Genomic DNA, 16215 nt, shown 5'->3' on the forward strand with positions numbered 1-16215 from the left:
GAGACCTGCTCAGACATTCCTTTCTCGGGGCCCTTGGGTCCTTTTTAAATTCAAACGCGGCGCTGGCAGGTCGCACGGCAGGCGTCAAAGGCGAGGCAAGAGGAAGGCTTACGGGGATTCCGGGTGATAATGTCGGGAAACGAGGGAGGAGAAACGACAGCCGAGGTCGGGAGAGCGCTTGACTGACAGCTCGGGTGTCCTCGGAGACTCGGATATGCTAATGGTTCACAATGTGGCGCTTACGTAGGAGTGCTAGCGAGTTTTGAGCTTTTTTGACCCACTATGGCCACCGTATTTCTCACTCATATGTAACGAGACTAGTCATACTTAACAAGCTATATTCGTTTGGCTCGGAAATAATGTTCCTTGATACTTCCAGTCAAAACTTGCGCAGAGTAGGATAATATCCACCTGGGTGCTCTGTAGTTTGTCACCTTCATGGTCAAGCTGGCCCAATCAAGCTAGCGCTACCGTTACATCTTCCCTGACCAATGTTTCAGGTCTCGGCTCAGAAGGACGACCTTGCGGCGGCGAAGGAGGAAAATCGATCAGGGCCGGAAAAGAGAAAGTGGCCAGAAGGCAATATGTGACGCCGCCAACCTCCAGATGTTGCTTCCTGGAGGTTACGGCGGCAGATTTATGAGCCCCGTCGTTGGCCTCCGTACATATTTCACACGGATGAATGCTCAAACGAGGACTGACGGTTACACGATTGCCGTCTTATTTGTGCAGGATTCGTGACAGGATAAGAAGGTGAGGAGAACATGGAGATGCGTTTGAGAAAACTGGGAAATCGGACACATCCTCTTTGGAGGAGTGCAAGGTACACAAAAAACATGACAAAAATGTTTATTTTTGCTAGCCTGCCCTCAACCGATTGTTACATTTCCCCACCAAAAAAAACATCCAATTGCAAACTGTTCTAATTAATGGCCAATCTTTAAAAAAAAAACTTTTAAAAAGTATATGACCATTGCGAAATATGTTCTAGGCATTGGCCACTTTTTAAAAAGCAGTGATTAATCGAATATGATCAACATGGGAAACATTGTAGTCATTGACCACTCTAAACAATATTAGACAGTCATTGGCTACTCTAAAAACAGTACTGACAACTTTAATATGACCATTGTGGAAACATTATAGTCATTGGCCTTGGTTAAAAAAGGGAGAGATTTATTGCATAAGCTCAATGTGTGGAATGTTCTACAATCATTGGTCACTCTAAAAAAAAAAATTAAAAAAATTTTAGGTTAACTGGATATGACCCTAACCCTACAATAAACATTAGACAGTCTTTTGCTACTCTAAAAAGTAATTACTAATTTGACATGACCAATGTGGAAACATTCTAAGCGTTGGCCACTCTTATTTTATTTTATTTTTGAAGAAAAGAAAAAGGTAGTGGTTAATCGAATATGCCCAATTCAGGAAACATTCTAGTCATTGACCACTCTAAAGACCAATGCGAAAAACATTAGACACTAGACAGTCATTGGCTACTTTAAAACAACAGTGGCAAATTTAATATGACAAATGTGGCAATATTCTGGGCATTGGTCACTTTAAAAATAGTAGTCATTTATTTTATTTGACCATCGCTGAATTTGTACTTGTCACTCTAAAATAGTTGCGCTTAATTGCATCTGACCATTTTGGAAAACAATCGATGGCTAATGTAAAATAGTATTTGATGTAGTTCGCCATTACAATTATCGACTGAAATATCCAATTTCCCAGCTTTCCTGAAGGCAGCACTTAGACTATTTTTACTCTTCATATCCGTTTGATGGGGCTTGTGGTTAGTAATCCGGGTAAGTACTGAAAGACGAAGCACTCCGAGCCAACTGTGGACTTCCTTCTGGCCCAGTGGGCGTTCATTACCCTCCATTGTCCGGAATGGACACGGAAAGCCTTGCAAGTGCCTTTCCGTTCCATTTGACGCGGTGAAAAATGATGATGCAGGGTTGGCGGACTTGAAAAGATGTAACGTGTCCAAGTTCATGTTGGGTCATTGATCACCAATGACTAACTGCTATCGCAAAGTGGCCAAAATCAATCGCTCATTTAGCCTTCCAAGCGGACACATTGACCGATGGAGACCCCCCTCCCCACTCTACTGGAGACAATAAAGACACCTTTCGTGTGATGAATGATGTCAACCTTCGACGCAGCAAACCCACCGGCCCCTTTACACCACACGTGACGCTTGTTGTTTCCACGCTACACAAGTAAATATTGCAATACATCTTTATATCCATCACTTTATGCTTCCAATGTCTTTTTATGGGCGTCATTTATTGCACAGGAGGCTTCATGTGCTCTACTTTATGTTCTAAATACATTGTCACGCCTGTCCAACTAGTAGCGACACAGATAAATTCCCATAAAAGCCCGACAATATTACACAACTATAAACCTGATTGATTCTTGATTTACATCGCAGTGCTCTCATTTGACCACCAGGTGGTAATAAAACGCACATTTGGGCCTCAGGGGACTCCAATGCTTGATTTTTGTTGAATGGAGCTTGGAATGTGACACCATATTGCTCACAGGATGGGATTAAAGATTTAATGGAATAAAACAAAGAAATGTTTATTTTTATTTTTATTATTAAATCAGTATAGTAAGTAAGTAAATGTATCAATGTTTATTTTTTATCAATAGGAAGTGAATGGTGTTTTTCACTGCTTTGCCATTTTTTACTCGGTGAAGATATTTTTATTTAATCTGACCAATTACTGAATATTTTCTACAGTCATTGGTCCATCTATAAAAGTTACTAGTTCGTTGTATATGACCAATGCTGAAAACGTCTTAATTATTGGTCACTCTTAAAGTAGGGATTATGTCTGACCAATTCATGAAAATCTTCTACAATTGTTGGCCACTCTAGAACGATTTTAAATTTAACTGTTCAATGAAGAAAACGTTTAAGTCATTGGCTATTCTAAAACGTAGTGATTAAATGTAAAACGAAAATATTATACAGTCCCTGGCCACTCTAAAAAAAATAAATGTTTACATTTCTCTGACCAGAAGAGGAAAATGTGTTAGTCACTGGCCGCTCAAAAAAGTATGTCAATTTTTCTGAACAATTAAAGAAAACGTTCTACAGTCAGTGGCCACTATAAAAGGTGTTTAAATGTATATGACCAGAATTTAAAAATATTCTATTGTGTTTAAATTTCACTGAGCAAAATATGAAAACATTTTGGTCATTGGCCACTCAAAAAAGTACGTGTATTTGCTTAACAATTACAGAAAACATTCTACAGCCATTCGTCCTTCTACAAAGTATTTATCTGACCAATTATTGAAAACATTTATTGACCTCTCTAAGGAATGTCGTAATTGTATATGACCCAATTAATTGGCCACTCTAAAAGTGTAGCTATTAATCGTAGCTGGAAACACATTTCCATCATTTTCCTTCTCTGGGTGGAGATGAAATCCCCCCCACGCCCCACCCGGTCTACAAATGACTAACGGGTATTTTATTGCAACTGGCTTTCACACTTTCATCATTTAACCTCCAGAAAATCTCATTTTGCATTCCGCCGCGCTTCTTTTGACTGTTTGTAGTGCACAAAGCAGCAGCTCCGTTTGCGCTTAGTACGTTTCGAGGGTCACGTTGTCACTCGTACAATGAAGGCAAAAAAAAAATTGCATATTATGAAAAGTATATTGAAAACCTCCTGCAGAAAGATGATACAATCCAGAGGCAGGAAGTCCGGCTTGTTATGTCGCTGATTTAACCGCTTCATAAATTCCCACTTCCTTAAATATTTATTCCCTTGGGGTGCTTTGACGGCCGTTATTTCCCGGCGCTTTCACATTAACGTCAGCCTGAGATTTAAGGTCGACCTTAAGATGAACCCACATTCAACCCTTTCTGTTTATATGAATACCAACGAAGAAGAGAAAATGATTCATGACTCTTTTTTTCCCCCCAAGACTTTCTGGTGACTTTTAGGATTAATATCTTGGAGCATTATGTGTTTTTAATATTGGGGTGTAAACTGGGTCAAGTGGTACATCTCCACATAAAAACACCACTGCCATCTTGTGTTGTGGTGGTTAAATGACATTAGGTTACTCAACGCAGAGAAGTCAGTTAAAAATCTAATTTAAGGGTGTCATGGTCTTTTTATTTTCAACTTTGCAGGCGGCAATACTCAGTGAGTTTTCAGGGGTTGCGTTCAGGACCCACGTCAATTTTCACCAAGACAAAATGGGATTGCACAAACTCGTGAGTTTTCGGGAATAGTGGGGACACCAAAAGAGCCAACATTTTCGGGCCTCAATTGGGCAAATTCACTAGTCAGAGTTTGTCAAGGTATGACCCTGTGCTGACCCCAAAAGGGCTGCTTCAAAACCAAAATGGCCAACTTCATGTTATGGCAGGCATGAGTCCTTGAAACTCTTTTGTGTGCTTGTTATGATAAATATTTACACCGTATTTCGTGTTAATCAGAGAAACTGGTGGTCTGATTTTTTTTTTCAAACTTTCCCAACCTACATGTCCACAAACTCTCGAATATTTGTAAACCCCATGGAGAATAGCCCCCAAAATCAGTTTCATCAATCGACACCAAATTTGGTGGACATAAAGTCTCAAGGGCACATGCCGGAAATCAAACATTCATCCATTTCTGGCAAATTTCAGCACAAGTACTATTACAAACTAAAATGTGGAAATTCACCTAAACAGGAAGCAAGTATACTACATAGATGGGCGACTGTCAAGGTTCGATGACAATCAACAATGTGACTTCAAAAGTTTCCTTTTCAAAATTAATCTACTAATTTTAAACCTCTCTAAACCTTGCAGCGCCATTATGATGTAAACTCTTATAAGTTATTTACACAATCATAAAAAGCACCTAGAAATTTCTACTAATAGTTGCTTAACTTGCTTCACCATCTACTGTCAATACATCCTGACAACATTTTTTTCTGACAGTCTCATCACATCTTAAAGCTCCATTAGAGCTTTTATTGGACTCATCAAGACAATAATCCAATTTGCTTTTCTGCTATGCCACTTTTGCTTTAATGGTGTCCTTTGCTTGAACCTTCCACATCATCTGAGCGTGAATTGGTACGCAAGCACCAGACAAATGATAACAGGCAAAAGAGAATCATTAAGTGTTCTAATAAAGATGGCTTTGCATAATAAGCAGGGTTTTAAAACTGGCAATGTTTTACTTCTATCTAATGCTTGGTTTTTAATTGTTTATTTTATTTCTATCAAGTGCTTGGTTTTTAGTTGTTTTTTTTATTGTCAAAATTAAATCAAGTGAATGTATAGAAGCAATCATTTTCAAATGTTTAAAAACTTTGTTTTCACATTATGTCCGTTTTATTTTGTAGACTCTGGCGCCCCCTGTGTGGTCAATGATGGACTCACATGGTGATGTCAACAGACAGCATGCATCTAACGCAATGAATATCTTTAAATGATGTTAATAAGTGTACGCAATTATTTAAGAACAATTGAGGAGATTGAATAGTAAATGGGGTTCAATCAGTGATCGAGGTAGCTGAATTAAGTTAATTAACCTCACGTTAACAGGTTGTTTAAAGGTTTCTCAATTATAATTTCAATCTTCATGACCCGTTCGGCCACATAAGCGATTATGTTTATGCATCTAACGAGTCGAAAACGGGCTAAAAATTGGTCAAACGTGTAGATGAATGTCCCTCGCGCTCACAACGAAACCTTTACTAGCCGTGTGGCGTGTGGAAAACACCAGAGTAATGCACAGGGAGGTGCCAAGACGAGACCGGCGTTCCTCATAGCCAATCACATTAAGGTATTTCCTCGCCTAAGCCCGCCTGCATGTAAAAAGTGACCAATCGTGGCTAGGGAGGGAAACTTCCGTTACTGACACTCCAGTACGTCCATTGTAAAACGCGATTGTTGCGTTTTAAAGACTAGATTTGTTTTAAACCACGAAAAAAGTTGTTGCGGTCGTCGAATTTTATCTTTCGCTAGCCCGGACTCGGTCGCGATTGCTGTCATACGCGAAACGTGGGCTCTATTCAGAATATCCAGATCACCTTGCGCTTCTGCTAACTAGCCGGAGCTAGCACACGATCGGCCGGCCGCGGTTGACTTGGTGGAATGGCGACAGACTGGAGCATGTTTTCCACTCGCTTCGGAAGAATCCGGCTTTAAAACGCCACGTTTTTATTTTTAAACCAACTCAAAGCCCACCGGAGGAGCACATTCGAAAGGGATTTGGTGGCGTCTGTTGAATTGTTTTGGTCGCGAATCCCCCCCAAGGAGTGGTTCCCTGCAGGATGAATGGCTTCAGTACCGAGGAGGACAGCCACGACGGGCCGCCCGCGCCGCCCCTCTACGGCCAGAGCTGCTGCCTGATCGAGGACGGCGAGCGCTGCGGCCGCTCCGCCGGCAACGCCTCCTTCAGCAAGCGGATCCAGAAGAGCATTTCGCAGAAGAAGCTCAAACTGGACATCGACAAAAGCGTGAGTGACATTGAAAAAGAGAGAGAGTGGCAAAAAACAACACGGGTGGGTTTTGAAGACGACTTTTCCCTTCTGTGGCGTCTCCACGAGACAACTGGATGTTAGCCGGTTGATTGACAGCTAATGCTAAGCTACTTCGTAGGATACTTAGCTTTGTGGTTTTAGTGATGTTTGGGTACTTTTTGGTTAATTGGGATTTGTTTGTATCGAAAATTAGGTTTTTGTTGCCGTCTCTCGCATCGAAACGAGCGAGTGAAGACAGCTGTGCTAACGTTAGCTGCTTTAGCTTTTCCAAGTCTACTTAGTCAACTATCCGACTAATACGTTTTGTGGGAATATACCACGGATGCTTTAATTTAGTGGTCCCCAACCACCGGGACACTTTGGACCGGGCCGCAGTGGGCTGCGCACAGTTGAAAGAATTTAAAAAAAAAAAAAAAAAATCCCGTTTATTAATTAATCCGAGGCTTAAAAATATTTTATTTTGAAAAGTGACCGGATTTTCTCTGTTACAACTGTCTGGACTAATGACAATTGGTAATTATCTCGGTCACGTGGAGCTGAACTATATATGCAAGCAACAAAGTGAGTAAAAAAACCACAGCTCTTCTCACTAATTATGTTCCATCTGTGACTTAAGTTTTATTGTTCCAAATCCAAATTGAGTGTGTTTATACAATCGTGCTAACGTTATCTGTCCAAACTACATCCAACTTTGATCCACTGGTGTCCTTCTTTTGCCTGCATACTCAGACCTAATAGTATTTTTTAGCAACATTCCTTTCTCTTGAAAGCTTTGATTGTCCACCATGGGACCAACTTTACTCCTAGTAGAATGTCGTGTTTTCTTTGGAGCCGGAATACACAAACATAGAAGTCCGTTTACACAAGTTTGTTCTTCACTGTAAATTGATACAAACCGAGTCATTTTCGGTTTGTTGTTAAAATGGCGGCAGTGTTTTACTATCCAAATGTGAATACATTTCAGGCGCCTTTACACAAAAAAAATGTTGGAACACTTAACAGTGTTGTTTACCAACGTAGGCTGTTGGAAACTTGTAAACACAAACTTGTAGGCAAGTTTTTTATTATATTAGTCTCAGAAACATGTAATGAAACATTTCGGGTCCCATGCAAGACTTGAGAACTACCCGCTCGATGCCATATTTTCAAAAACCTCACATGCCGCGAGCCATTCTGACAAAACGGCACGCATACATGCCATGAAGGTCACGGGAGGACAGATTGAAAGGAACATTCCAGTGGGCAGTCGGCACTAGCGACCTAATGGCAAGTTTACATGCATCCGTCATGTGGATTTCCTTCTTGCTGAGCTTGTTAGCCAAATCCACAACAAGACACGTGTTTTTTTTTTTGTGTGTGATTTATTTATTATTTATTTTTTTTCTTAGTGCTGATACACTCCAGATACCCACTGGTCTTAATGTGCGGATTAGTCAGCAGAGAGAGTCTCTGTTACACAGCTGCTCGGGAATGTTTCGCCACATTAAACTTGCCTTTTTTTTTCCTTTTTCTTTTTTAGGTACGCCATTTGTATATTTGTGACTTCCACAAGAACTTCATCCAGAGCGTGCGCAATAAGAGGAAGAGGAAGACGAGCGATGACGGCGGCGAGTCCCCAGATCATGACGTGGAGGTTCCAGAGGTAAAATCTTCCCTTGAGATAGTTGTTACTCGAGTCAAATAAATTCCCACTGCCTGTGAGGGTGCGAAGATTCCGGACGTTGGTCGAACCGACTGCTTCTGTCTCCCAGGTGGACCTGTTCCAGCTGCAGGTGAACACGCTGCGGCGCTACAAGCGACACTACAAGCTGCAGACCAGGCCCGGCCTCAACAAGGCCCAGCTGGCTGAGGTGACGGCACACTTTCACCACCGCAAATTCACCGGAATGCCTTTGGGCAACCTCAAATATGTGTGACAAAGAGGGTATTTTTCCGTGTCCTCGTTTACTTTGACATACGCGGTGTTGCGGCTCCCACTCGGCCATAATTGCTCACTGAGCGATTGTTCGACTAATTTGCCGCATCGGCAGGTGGACTTATGAAAACCTTCTGTATTCCAGCCAGCGGCAGGGGATGAATGGCACCGGCGAGCAAGTTGAACGTTTCCCCAGACTCGCCGGGGCCTCGGGACGTGGGTTTAACGAGCCACGCACGTCATTAATAACGCGCCGGTCGACAGCCGACAACCGCCCACAGCTGTGCCGGTGTTCCCCGTAGCGCTTAGCCACGCTGAGTATTTGTTTACTTTTTTTTTTTTTTAGCTAAGCTTTATCCGTTAAGCTCGGGGCGGTTCCTCGTATGCTGTCAACCAAATGTCAGAAACGTTTCCCGGGTAGCAGCATAAAATTCCAACCTGCAAATGGCCAATCAGCTGAATAAATATCCATTTGAGTGATTTATTCGGAAGAGAAGGAATGATTTAAAAAAAAAAAATTATAAATTCCACCGCCTTACAGCGACGTTAAGGTTAGTGACTGGTAAGCAAAGATGGCCCTTTTCACACTGCTGTTGTAGACTAAGTGGACCAGGGAGTTTTCCAGAGAAGTGGCAGTAAAACAGACCCAAATCCAGATTACTTGCATACTAGTTGTTGTTGAACCAAATGTGAAAGTGTAGAAGGTATGATTTTTATCACTTGAGAAAAACTGGATTTTTTTTTACCTTTCCCTGTGGAACACCTGCCAAAAGCCGGTATTTTTCCAGTTTCGATTGTGCCGATGTGCTATATACCGTACTGAATTTGGGTTGGGGGTCATTAGAGGGGCAAAGTCAACCATCAGCAATCATCTTTTTGCCTCCCACGGGCTGAAACAATGAATTGGGTAACTTGACTAATCGATTACAACTGAAGATCAAAGCAAACACGTCTAATTATCTGCCGCCAATTTTCCAGGCTGTCTGTGTGAAAGGGGCATCTTATTGTCAACAAGGGAGCGTGCTTCTGACTGTCAAATGCTTGTCCTGTGCGTCTGCAGACGGTGAGCCGTCACTTCAGGAACATTCCGGTGAACGAGAAGGAAACGCTGACCTACTTTATTTACATGGTGAAGAGCAGCAAGAGCCGCTTGGACCAGAAGGGCGACAGCGGCAGCAAGCCGCTCGACTAAAAACAAACAAAAAAAACACGCAAGCATCGAACATGACAAGATGTCGCGGAGCAACCAAAAACTGGATCATCACACAACTGCGTCTTTGGGGGATTTTTTTTTTTTTTTTTTTTTACGCAGTCGCAACCGTCCATTAATTCTCTTGTTTTTCCTTCTCCCAAACGTTTGCGACTCGAGCACCGGGACTCACTTTGACTTTGCCTATCGTGTGTCGACTGTTACCACGTCCGACGGGACGAATGTGGGGAAACCTGACGGGAAAAGGCTCACTCTCCCGCCAACAGAATTTAAATTTTACCTTGTCAGGAAAGCCAACATCGTGTACTTAAAACAAAATTTATTTGGATCTTCAGGACCTGGACTGGACTGCTGACATTTTGCATGTGGTCTTTTCCCCACCAAGATGCGCACTGCAGGCAGTTTTGAAGTGCTAATTGTTAGTACAGACACGCTAAAAGCTCTTGGCCCAGTGTTTAACAGGTGTTTAACCCTCTTGTTATCTTGCGGGTCAAATTGACCCGTTTTAAAATAAAAGTATCAAGTGCTGGCTTAATGTGTGTCAACTACAATAGGATTGGAAAAGTGAGCAATAGAACTAATTATGAGCTATAAGCCATTCTTTTTCGGGTTTTTTTTTTATCATTTCTGACACGTTTTTGAGTAACTGGTCAAATTGACCCTTGAACATTACTGTATTTAAAATCCTAACAGGAGAGTTACATAAAAGCCTGTACAGGAATGCTGAGTGTGAATTGTTGTCACTAACAGGTTAGAATTCTTGGCCCAGTGTTTAATCCCATGTTGCAGGTCAAATGGACCCATTTTAAAATGTCTTTTTTTTTTTTATCTAGTAAGTGTAGTGTATTCAGTACATGACTTTGTTGTTTTCCCATTGCTGACACATTTTGGCTAATGGGTCGAATTGACCCAGGAATATCTTGTTCCTGACAAATGACCGTAGCAGAGGGTTTTAAAAACACTGTACAGAAAGGGTTAATACCATTTGTGAGCACTAACTTGCTAAATTCTTGGCCCAATGTTTAACCGTTATGTTGCGGGTCAAATTGACCAATTTTAAAATGTCTAGATTTTTTTCTTTTAATATAGGGGAATGTATTCAATACAGTGTTCCCATTGCTGACACATTTTGGCTAAGGGGTCAAATTGACCCAGGAACATAGCAGCAAGGTTTTAAAAGCCCTGTACAGAAATGGGTGTCCAGTGTTTAACCCTCCTGTTGCAGGTCAAATTGACCCATTGGGTTAAGTACATGTTTTGGGGGAATTGTTTTCCTGTTTCTGATGCTTTTTGGATAATGGGTCAGATTGACCCAGGATCACTATTAATGGGATTTTAGACAAATAAAAACTACATGACTTTTAGCGCTAATTGTTAACAATGAAACGTGAAAAGTTCTAGCCAGTGTTTGAATACTTTATGCCCTCTAATTCCCAATGACCATTAGTGTCCGCAGAGGGCGCCACTAGCCTATGAGATGTATTTTTCCTTTTTTTGTTTGTTTGTGTGTGTGTGGTTAGGGTTCGGGTTAGGATAATGGGTCGAATTGACCCAGGGAACATGATTGCTTGTCCTGAGAAACCAACGTTAACAGGAGGGTTAAATGCACCCGTTTGTCGGCAGAGGGCGCTCTTATTAAATGAAATTGTTGGCTAGCTAAAGCTAGCTTTTCTTTGTGGATGTTCTGCAACGGCAAAACTTCAGCGTCCCGGTCGTTTGTCACGCTAAAACCAACACTTGGGTATGTGTTTTATCATCGCATTGATCCCTCTACACACTTCACGGCTTTCATTTGGTATTGTGTTTGTTTGTTTGTTTTTCTTGTCCACGTTTTCAGTTTTGCTGGAAGCTTTTTGTTCGCTTCGCGTAGGTCAGAGGTCAGGGGTAACCAGCTGGTCCTCGAGAGCCACTGTCCCGCCTTTTCCACCATCACACCTGATTCGATGAAAAGGTTCGTTATCGGGTTTGTACAGAGCTTGCTGGTGAGTCAGCTGTGTTGGAGGGAGACATGGAAAACAGGCAGGACCGTTACTTTCGAGGACCAGAGTTCTCTTACCCTTGACGCAGGTGATAACCATCCGTCTTTATACACACGTAGGCGACAATGGCCGCTTTAACCTATAATCTTCGTATCGGGAATGACACTTGTATTTATGGCTGCTTATTGCTCCTAATGAAATGAATAAATGTACAGGCCTATACGTTTGCGTGTGTATTTTTACTTTATGTAACTTTTATTATTAAGAAATTAACTTGTATTCAATGCTGCCAATGAATTCCAGCAGTTCCTAAAACACACCGTTAGATGACAGTATTGCGCACCAAACAATTCCTGTCCCCTCATTTGCAGGATTCTTTGAAAACGGTAAGTAGTTTTACTTCAATTCAGTTTTATAATTTGACACAACAAGCCTAACTCTAGCAGTAACCATTGAGTGTCAGTATTGTTCTGCAAACACGGGGTTCAGTGTTTTTTCCCCATTTTGTTTTATGTGGTTTGATTCTATATCTAGCTTGTTTCCCTGATTTCCGAGTGTTATGTTTACCGATTATTATTTTTTAAATGTATGCCAACAATAAACATCTGTTGCATTGTACCCCCCCCCCCCATACATTCAAGAGCACTTAAAAAACGCAGCCGATTGACATACTCGCTGAAGTCCAAATTTGCTCACTTAAGTCACACCAATGATGGAAAATAGTTAAATATCAATCATATCCCTTCGCAAATTACGAAAGCATAAATCCAACTATCGGAAGGTTATTTATTGTTTAAGTAATGTCATTATTAGGTAATGTGACGATTTTGTTTCGCCAAAAATGAAATGCGTCACAAAATGGCGGGCGTCATAAAATAATATCCATTTATTATATAGCTTCACGTCTAATGTACATCTCAATCCACATTTTGCACAAATAATTGAAATCGTTATTTTCTTGTCGTTTGCGTGTGTCAAGCTGCGTTAAAAGTGGACAACATTCGAGTGTGTCAATTCAAGCGGACAGTGAGCACGTTGAGGTAGATTGTCATTCTTATTACACAACAAAAACAATACAAAAAAAGTCAACATATTTACGTCTTTTGCCTGAGTATGGCTTCACACTCCGTGGAAAATAGCCTACCACAAATGCTGTCATTTCGATTTTCCTTTTGATTTTTTTTAGCCAATGAAATGACTTCACCGTGGGGACTTAAACACGTTAGCTCTCACAATAATGACCAACAGTAGACCAAGAAATAAAATGTGCCAATACAAACACCAAACAGAAAAGTAAAGTAAAAATAATCGACTAGATCCTCAAATGAAATTGCAAAAAAAAAAGAGTAAAAGACAGTACACGTGTTGCAATTTCAAAACTTGCGATAAAAATGAAAGAATAATTTAAAATGTCTTTTTTTTTCCAATACATAATTTAAACGTTTTTTTCGTGGGATGTTTGCGACACAACAAGACGCAGGGATAAATACAATATTCCACATTTCTTCAACAGCAGGAGAGAATATGAGCAGTCCTTTTCCTTTCGACGGATGATCCGTTCACGAATGGCCGTACAAGTGGTTTGTGAAGGTCGTGGAGGGGAGGGGGGGGATCATTGGTTGAGCTCCAGAGCCCAAACCTGCTGCGGCCACCCGGTCCGACCCTTGACCTTCTTCTCGGTACCGAACAAGTCCTGCTGTGGCGGACCTTCATTCTGTACCATAAAAATAACAAATTTGTGATCAGGTGAAATAAGGCCATACACAGGTAATATCATGTTTGAAAAATGTATTCTACTTTTTTTCTTTTCTTTTGTTTTTAAATATAAATACAATAGTTTTATATGCAATACTACTTAAAAATTTATTTAAAAATTATCTACGTACAGAATAGCTCATTTTGACTACTGCACATATTTTTCCACGTTACGTACAATATGAATTAAAATATCGAACTTGTAATGTATCGTTTAAAAATAAACAGTCTTGCCGTAGAAATCAAAAGCTATATAGAAATATTATTTTAAAATAGGCCAGATTACTGAATTGATAACATAACAATATCTACATTTGTTCTTGACCAAAACCTTTTGAAATATTACTAATTTTCAAATGTTTGTCATTTTCAGAAATTTTTTCTCTGGTTCTAATAAAATGCAATGTAAGAGTTATTGTATTTTGTACGTGCATTTTGGATCTGCCCTCTCACATTACAAAAGGTAAAACTCATTTAAAGCGAACCTCAATTAAAAGCTGTATATTTTCAGAATATCATGTTAAATGTACTTCACCCCAGAGTGGGGCATGTGAACCGGCTCCAGTTTGTCAAAGTCTGTTTTTGTTTAAATAGCAGCTTTTCAGATGGGATTTTTTTATTACAAAGTATCATTTCCAAATCTGCCGAGTTTAAAGAAATCCTCTCAAAAAGATGAAAATAATCATAATTAAATTAAATAAATTGCTCACAACTGTTTTCCTCACAGGCGCATGTAAACGTGCAGCTGGCAACCCATTTTCATTTTCAGATCCCAGATTAAAAATTTATTTTACTTTGGAATATCCCATTTTAACTGCATTTTTAAAGACCAGGCTCCCGAGAATAAAGCCTCGCCAATTTAAAGTAACCATCCATTAAAAAACTAATTGACATCAATTAGATATAAGTCGTTGACTTCCAAATTTAGTACTGTATCTCCCTTTTACTTTTCAGATACCAGATTTTCAAAGTCAGTCTTAAATACCACACTCCCATTAGACATGTGTTGATTTAATGAAAACGTCAGTTTAAAGAATGCTAATGACAGAATATCAAAATTAATTTAGGCTACTTGCCATGATTTGCTTTAGAGTATAGACAATTTAAAACGTTCACACTTATATCTCAGGTTTTTCTTTTCATATTACAACTTCACATTTCCTTTAAAATACACGATTTCCACATAAATGTTTTAAATCAGACTCCCAATAAAATAAACTCAAAATACTCGCTTTAGCCCCCCCCCCCCCGAATTTTCTTTGTGTTCAGATTCCTATATTGTACTTTTCAAATAGGCTACCTGAGTCCCATTTAAAATCAGCTCATTTAAACGCAAGTAATATAAAGCTAAAAGTTAAATTTACTTGCAACGACCGGTTACCAGTTTCTTTTTTAGATCTCAAATAAAAATAATAAAGGTTTTCTTTACATACCAAACTTGTGTTCGAAATTAGGCGATTTAAAGCGAACCTATATCTTAAAAATCTTAATTTTAAATTCTGTGGAGCAAACTTTTCGTATCCCAATGTTCTAAAGTGATTTTTAAACACCAGGCTCCCTTTAAAAACTCGCCAATTTAATGCAAACCTCTGTTAAAAATATTAATTTACAGAATATGGAATGCAATGTACGTGCTGTTATTTTTGTTAGAGTTGACAATGTAAACGTCCAAACTTAGTATCTCTTTTTTCTTTTTAGATCCCCAATTAAAACTGTGTTTTTACATACCAGACTCCTGTTCAAAATTGGCCGATTTAAAGCTAACGTGCGCTGAAAGCAGCTAATTTACCGAATGTGGAACGTTATTTGCTTGCTCTTATTTCCTCTGGCCTGGACCTTGCAAACGTCCACACTCACCAGCTCCCTTTTCCTTTTCAGATCCCGATTCTCGAATTTCTTAATCTCGGCCTTGAAGCCTTCAGTCTCTCCAGCGTCCTTGGCCAGCACGTCCATCAGGTAAGCGATGTAACTCGTGGCCAGACGCAGCGTCTTGATTTTGGACAGTTTGGTGTCAGCGGGCACGTTGGGGATGCACTCCCGCAGCTCGGCGAACGCCGTGTTGATGCTCTCCGTCCGCCGGCGCTCCTTCTTGGGCCCCGACGCCCGCCGCTTGGCCATGCCGCCCTGCAGGCACTCCAGGCGGGCGTGCTCGTGCTGCGAGGCGACGGCGGCGGCAGGCGGCAGCTCCGCGCCGGCCGGGTAGGGCGTCTGGATCTGGAAGTCCGGTGGCACCTCGCCGTGGTTGAGCACCCAACTCTGGAAGTAGGGCGGCGCGTCTTGGTGGCAGCGCTGCACGAACGGGAAGGCTTCGTGCATGAGGTGGTGGTGGTGGTGATGATGGTGCTGGTAGCCGCCGATCAGGTTCATCCTGGCCCGGCTGCTTCTGCTCTCGATTGGCGTCTCGCTTCTTCTCGGACACTTCCACGACTCATTCACCGCTCGGGTATTTTCCCAACATGGCGCATTTCAAATCCAAAAAAAAAAAAAAAACACTCAAAACGAAAGTTCTATTTCCACAAAAGCTCCACTTTTGACATTGGTGAGGCTCCACTTGATTGTCGGAGAAATTTGACCCGGGTGAAGATGCGAGGCCGCCAGGTTTATAAGGAGAGCGCCTATCGGAGGCGACCAATGGGGTGGAGAGTTGAAGGGAGTGGGAGGAGTTTGTTTGTCCTCCGTGCCGCTTCAGTGACGTAATCGTCGTCTGGTTTTGATGATGAAAATGTATTTCGGACCTGCAATGATTGATTTCCCCACAACACATTTTTGTACCAGGGGTCAGCAACCTTTTTGAAAGTTAAGAGCTACTTCTTGGGAACTGGGCTACCAGTTTG

General features: G+C 41.0%; 2 protein-coding genes across 2 annotated transcripts; one reads left to right on the forward strand and one right to left on the reverse strand.

Moving 5' to 3' along the window:
- The first annotated feature begins 5861 nt into the window (after nucleotides 1–5861).
- sap30l (sap30-like) lies at nucleotides 5862–11848 on the forward strand. The gene is made up of 4 exons (XM_077546302.1): nucleotides 5862–6498; nucleotides 8042–8164; nucleotides 8274–8372; nucleotides 9498–11848. The coding sequence occupies exons 1-4, from the start codon at nucleotides 6313–6315 to the stop codon at nucleotides 9627–9629; spliced, it is 540 nt and encodes a 179-aa protein (XP_077402428.1). The 5' UTR covers nucleotides 5862–6312; the 3' UTR covers nucleotides 9630–11848.
- A 646-nt stretch (nucleotides 11849–12494) lies between these two features.
- Nucleotides 12495–15937, reverse strand: LOC144036045 (heart- and neural crest derivatives-expressed protein 1-like). Its single transcript, XM_077546301.1, has 2 exons — nucleotides 15239–15937; nucleotides 12495–13340 (listed from the first exon to the last, which is right to left on the reverse strand). The coding sequence occupies exons 1-2, from the start codon at nucleotides 15746–15748 to the stop codon at nucleotides 13239–13241; spliced, it is 612 nt and encodes a 203-aa protein (XP_077402427.1). The 5' UTR covers nucleotides 15749–15937; the 3' UTR covers nucleotides 12495–13238.
- Between the last annotated feature and the right edge of the window lie 278 nt (nucleotides 15938–16215).

The sequence above is a fragment of the Vanacampus margaritifer genome, chromosome 16 (assembly GCF_051991255.1).
Source record: "Vanacampus margaritifer isolate UIUO_Vmar chromosome 16, RoL_Vmar_1.0, whole genome shotgun sequence".
Lineage (NCBI taxonomy): Eukaryota > Metazoa > Chordata > Actinopteri > Syngnathiformes > Syngnathidae > Vanacampus > Vanacampus margaritifer.

Bases quoted from the DNA above. Each gene is read 5' to 3' on its own strand.
- sap30l (XM_077546302.1), top strand. From the start codon at position 6,313: ATGAATGGCTTCAGTACCGAGGAGGACAGCCACGACGGGCCGCCCGCG. The intron at 6,499-8,041 runs GTGAGTGACATT...TTTCTTTTTTAG, and splicing joins AACTGGACATCGACAAAAGC to GTACGCCATTTGTATATTTG. The intron at 8,373-9,497 runs GTGACGGCACAC...GTGCGTCTGCAG, and splicing joins ACAAGGCCCAGCTGGCTGAG to ACGGTGAGCCGTCACTTCAG.
- LOC144036045 (XM_077546301.1), bottom strand. From the start codon at position 15,748: ATGAACCTGATCGGCGGCTACCAGCACCATCATCACCACCACCACCAC. The intron at 13,341-15,238 runs GTGAGTGTGGAC...TTTATGGTACAG, and splicing joins TGAAAAGGAAAAGGGAGCTG to AATGAAGGTCCGCCACAGCA.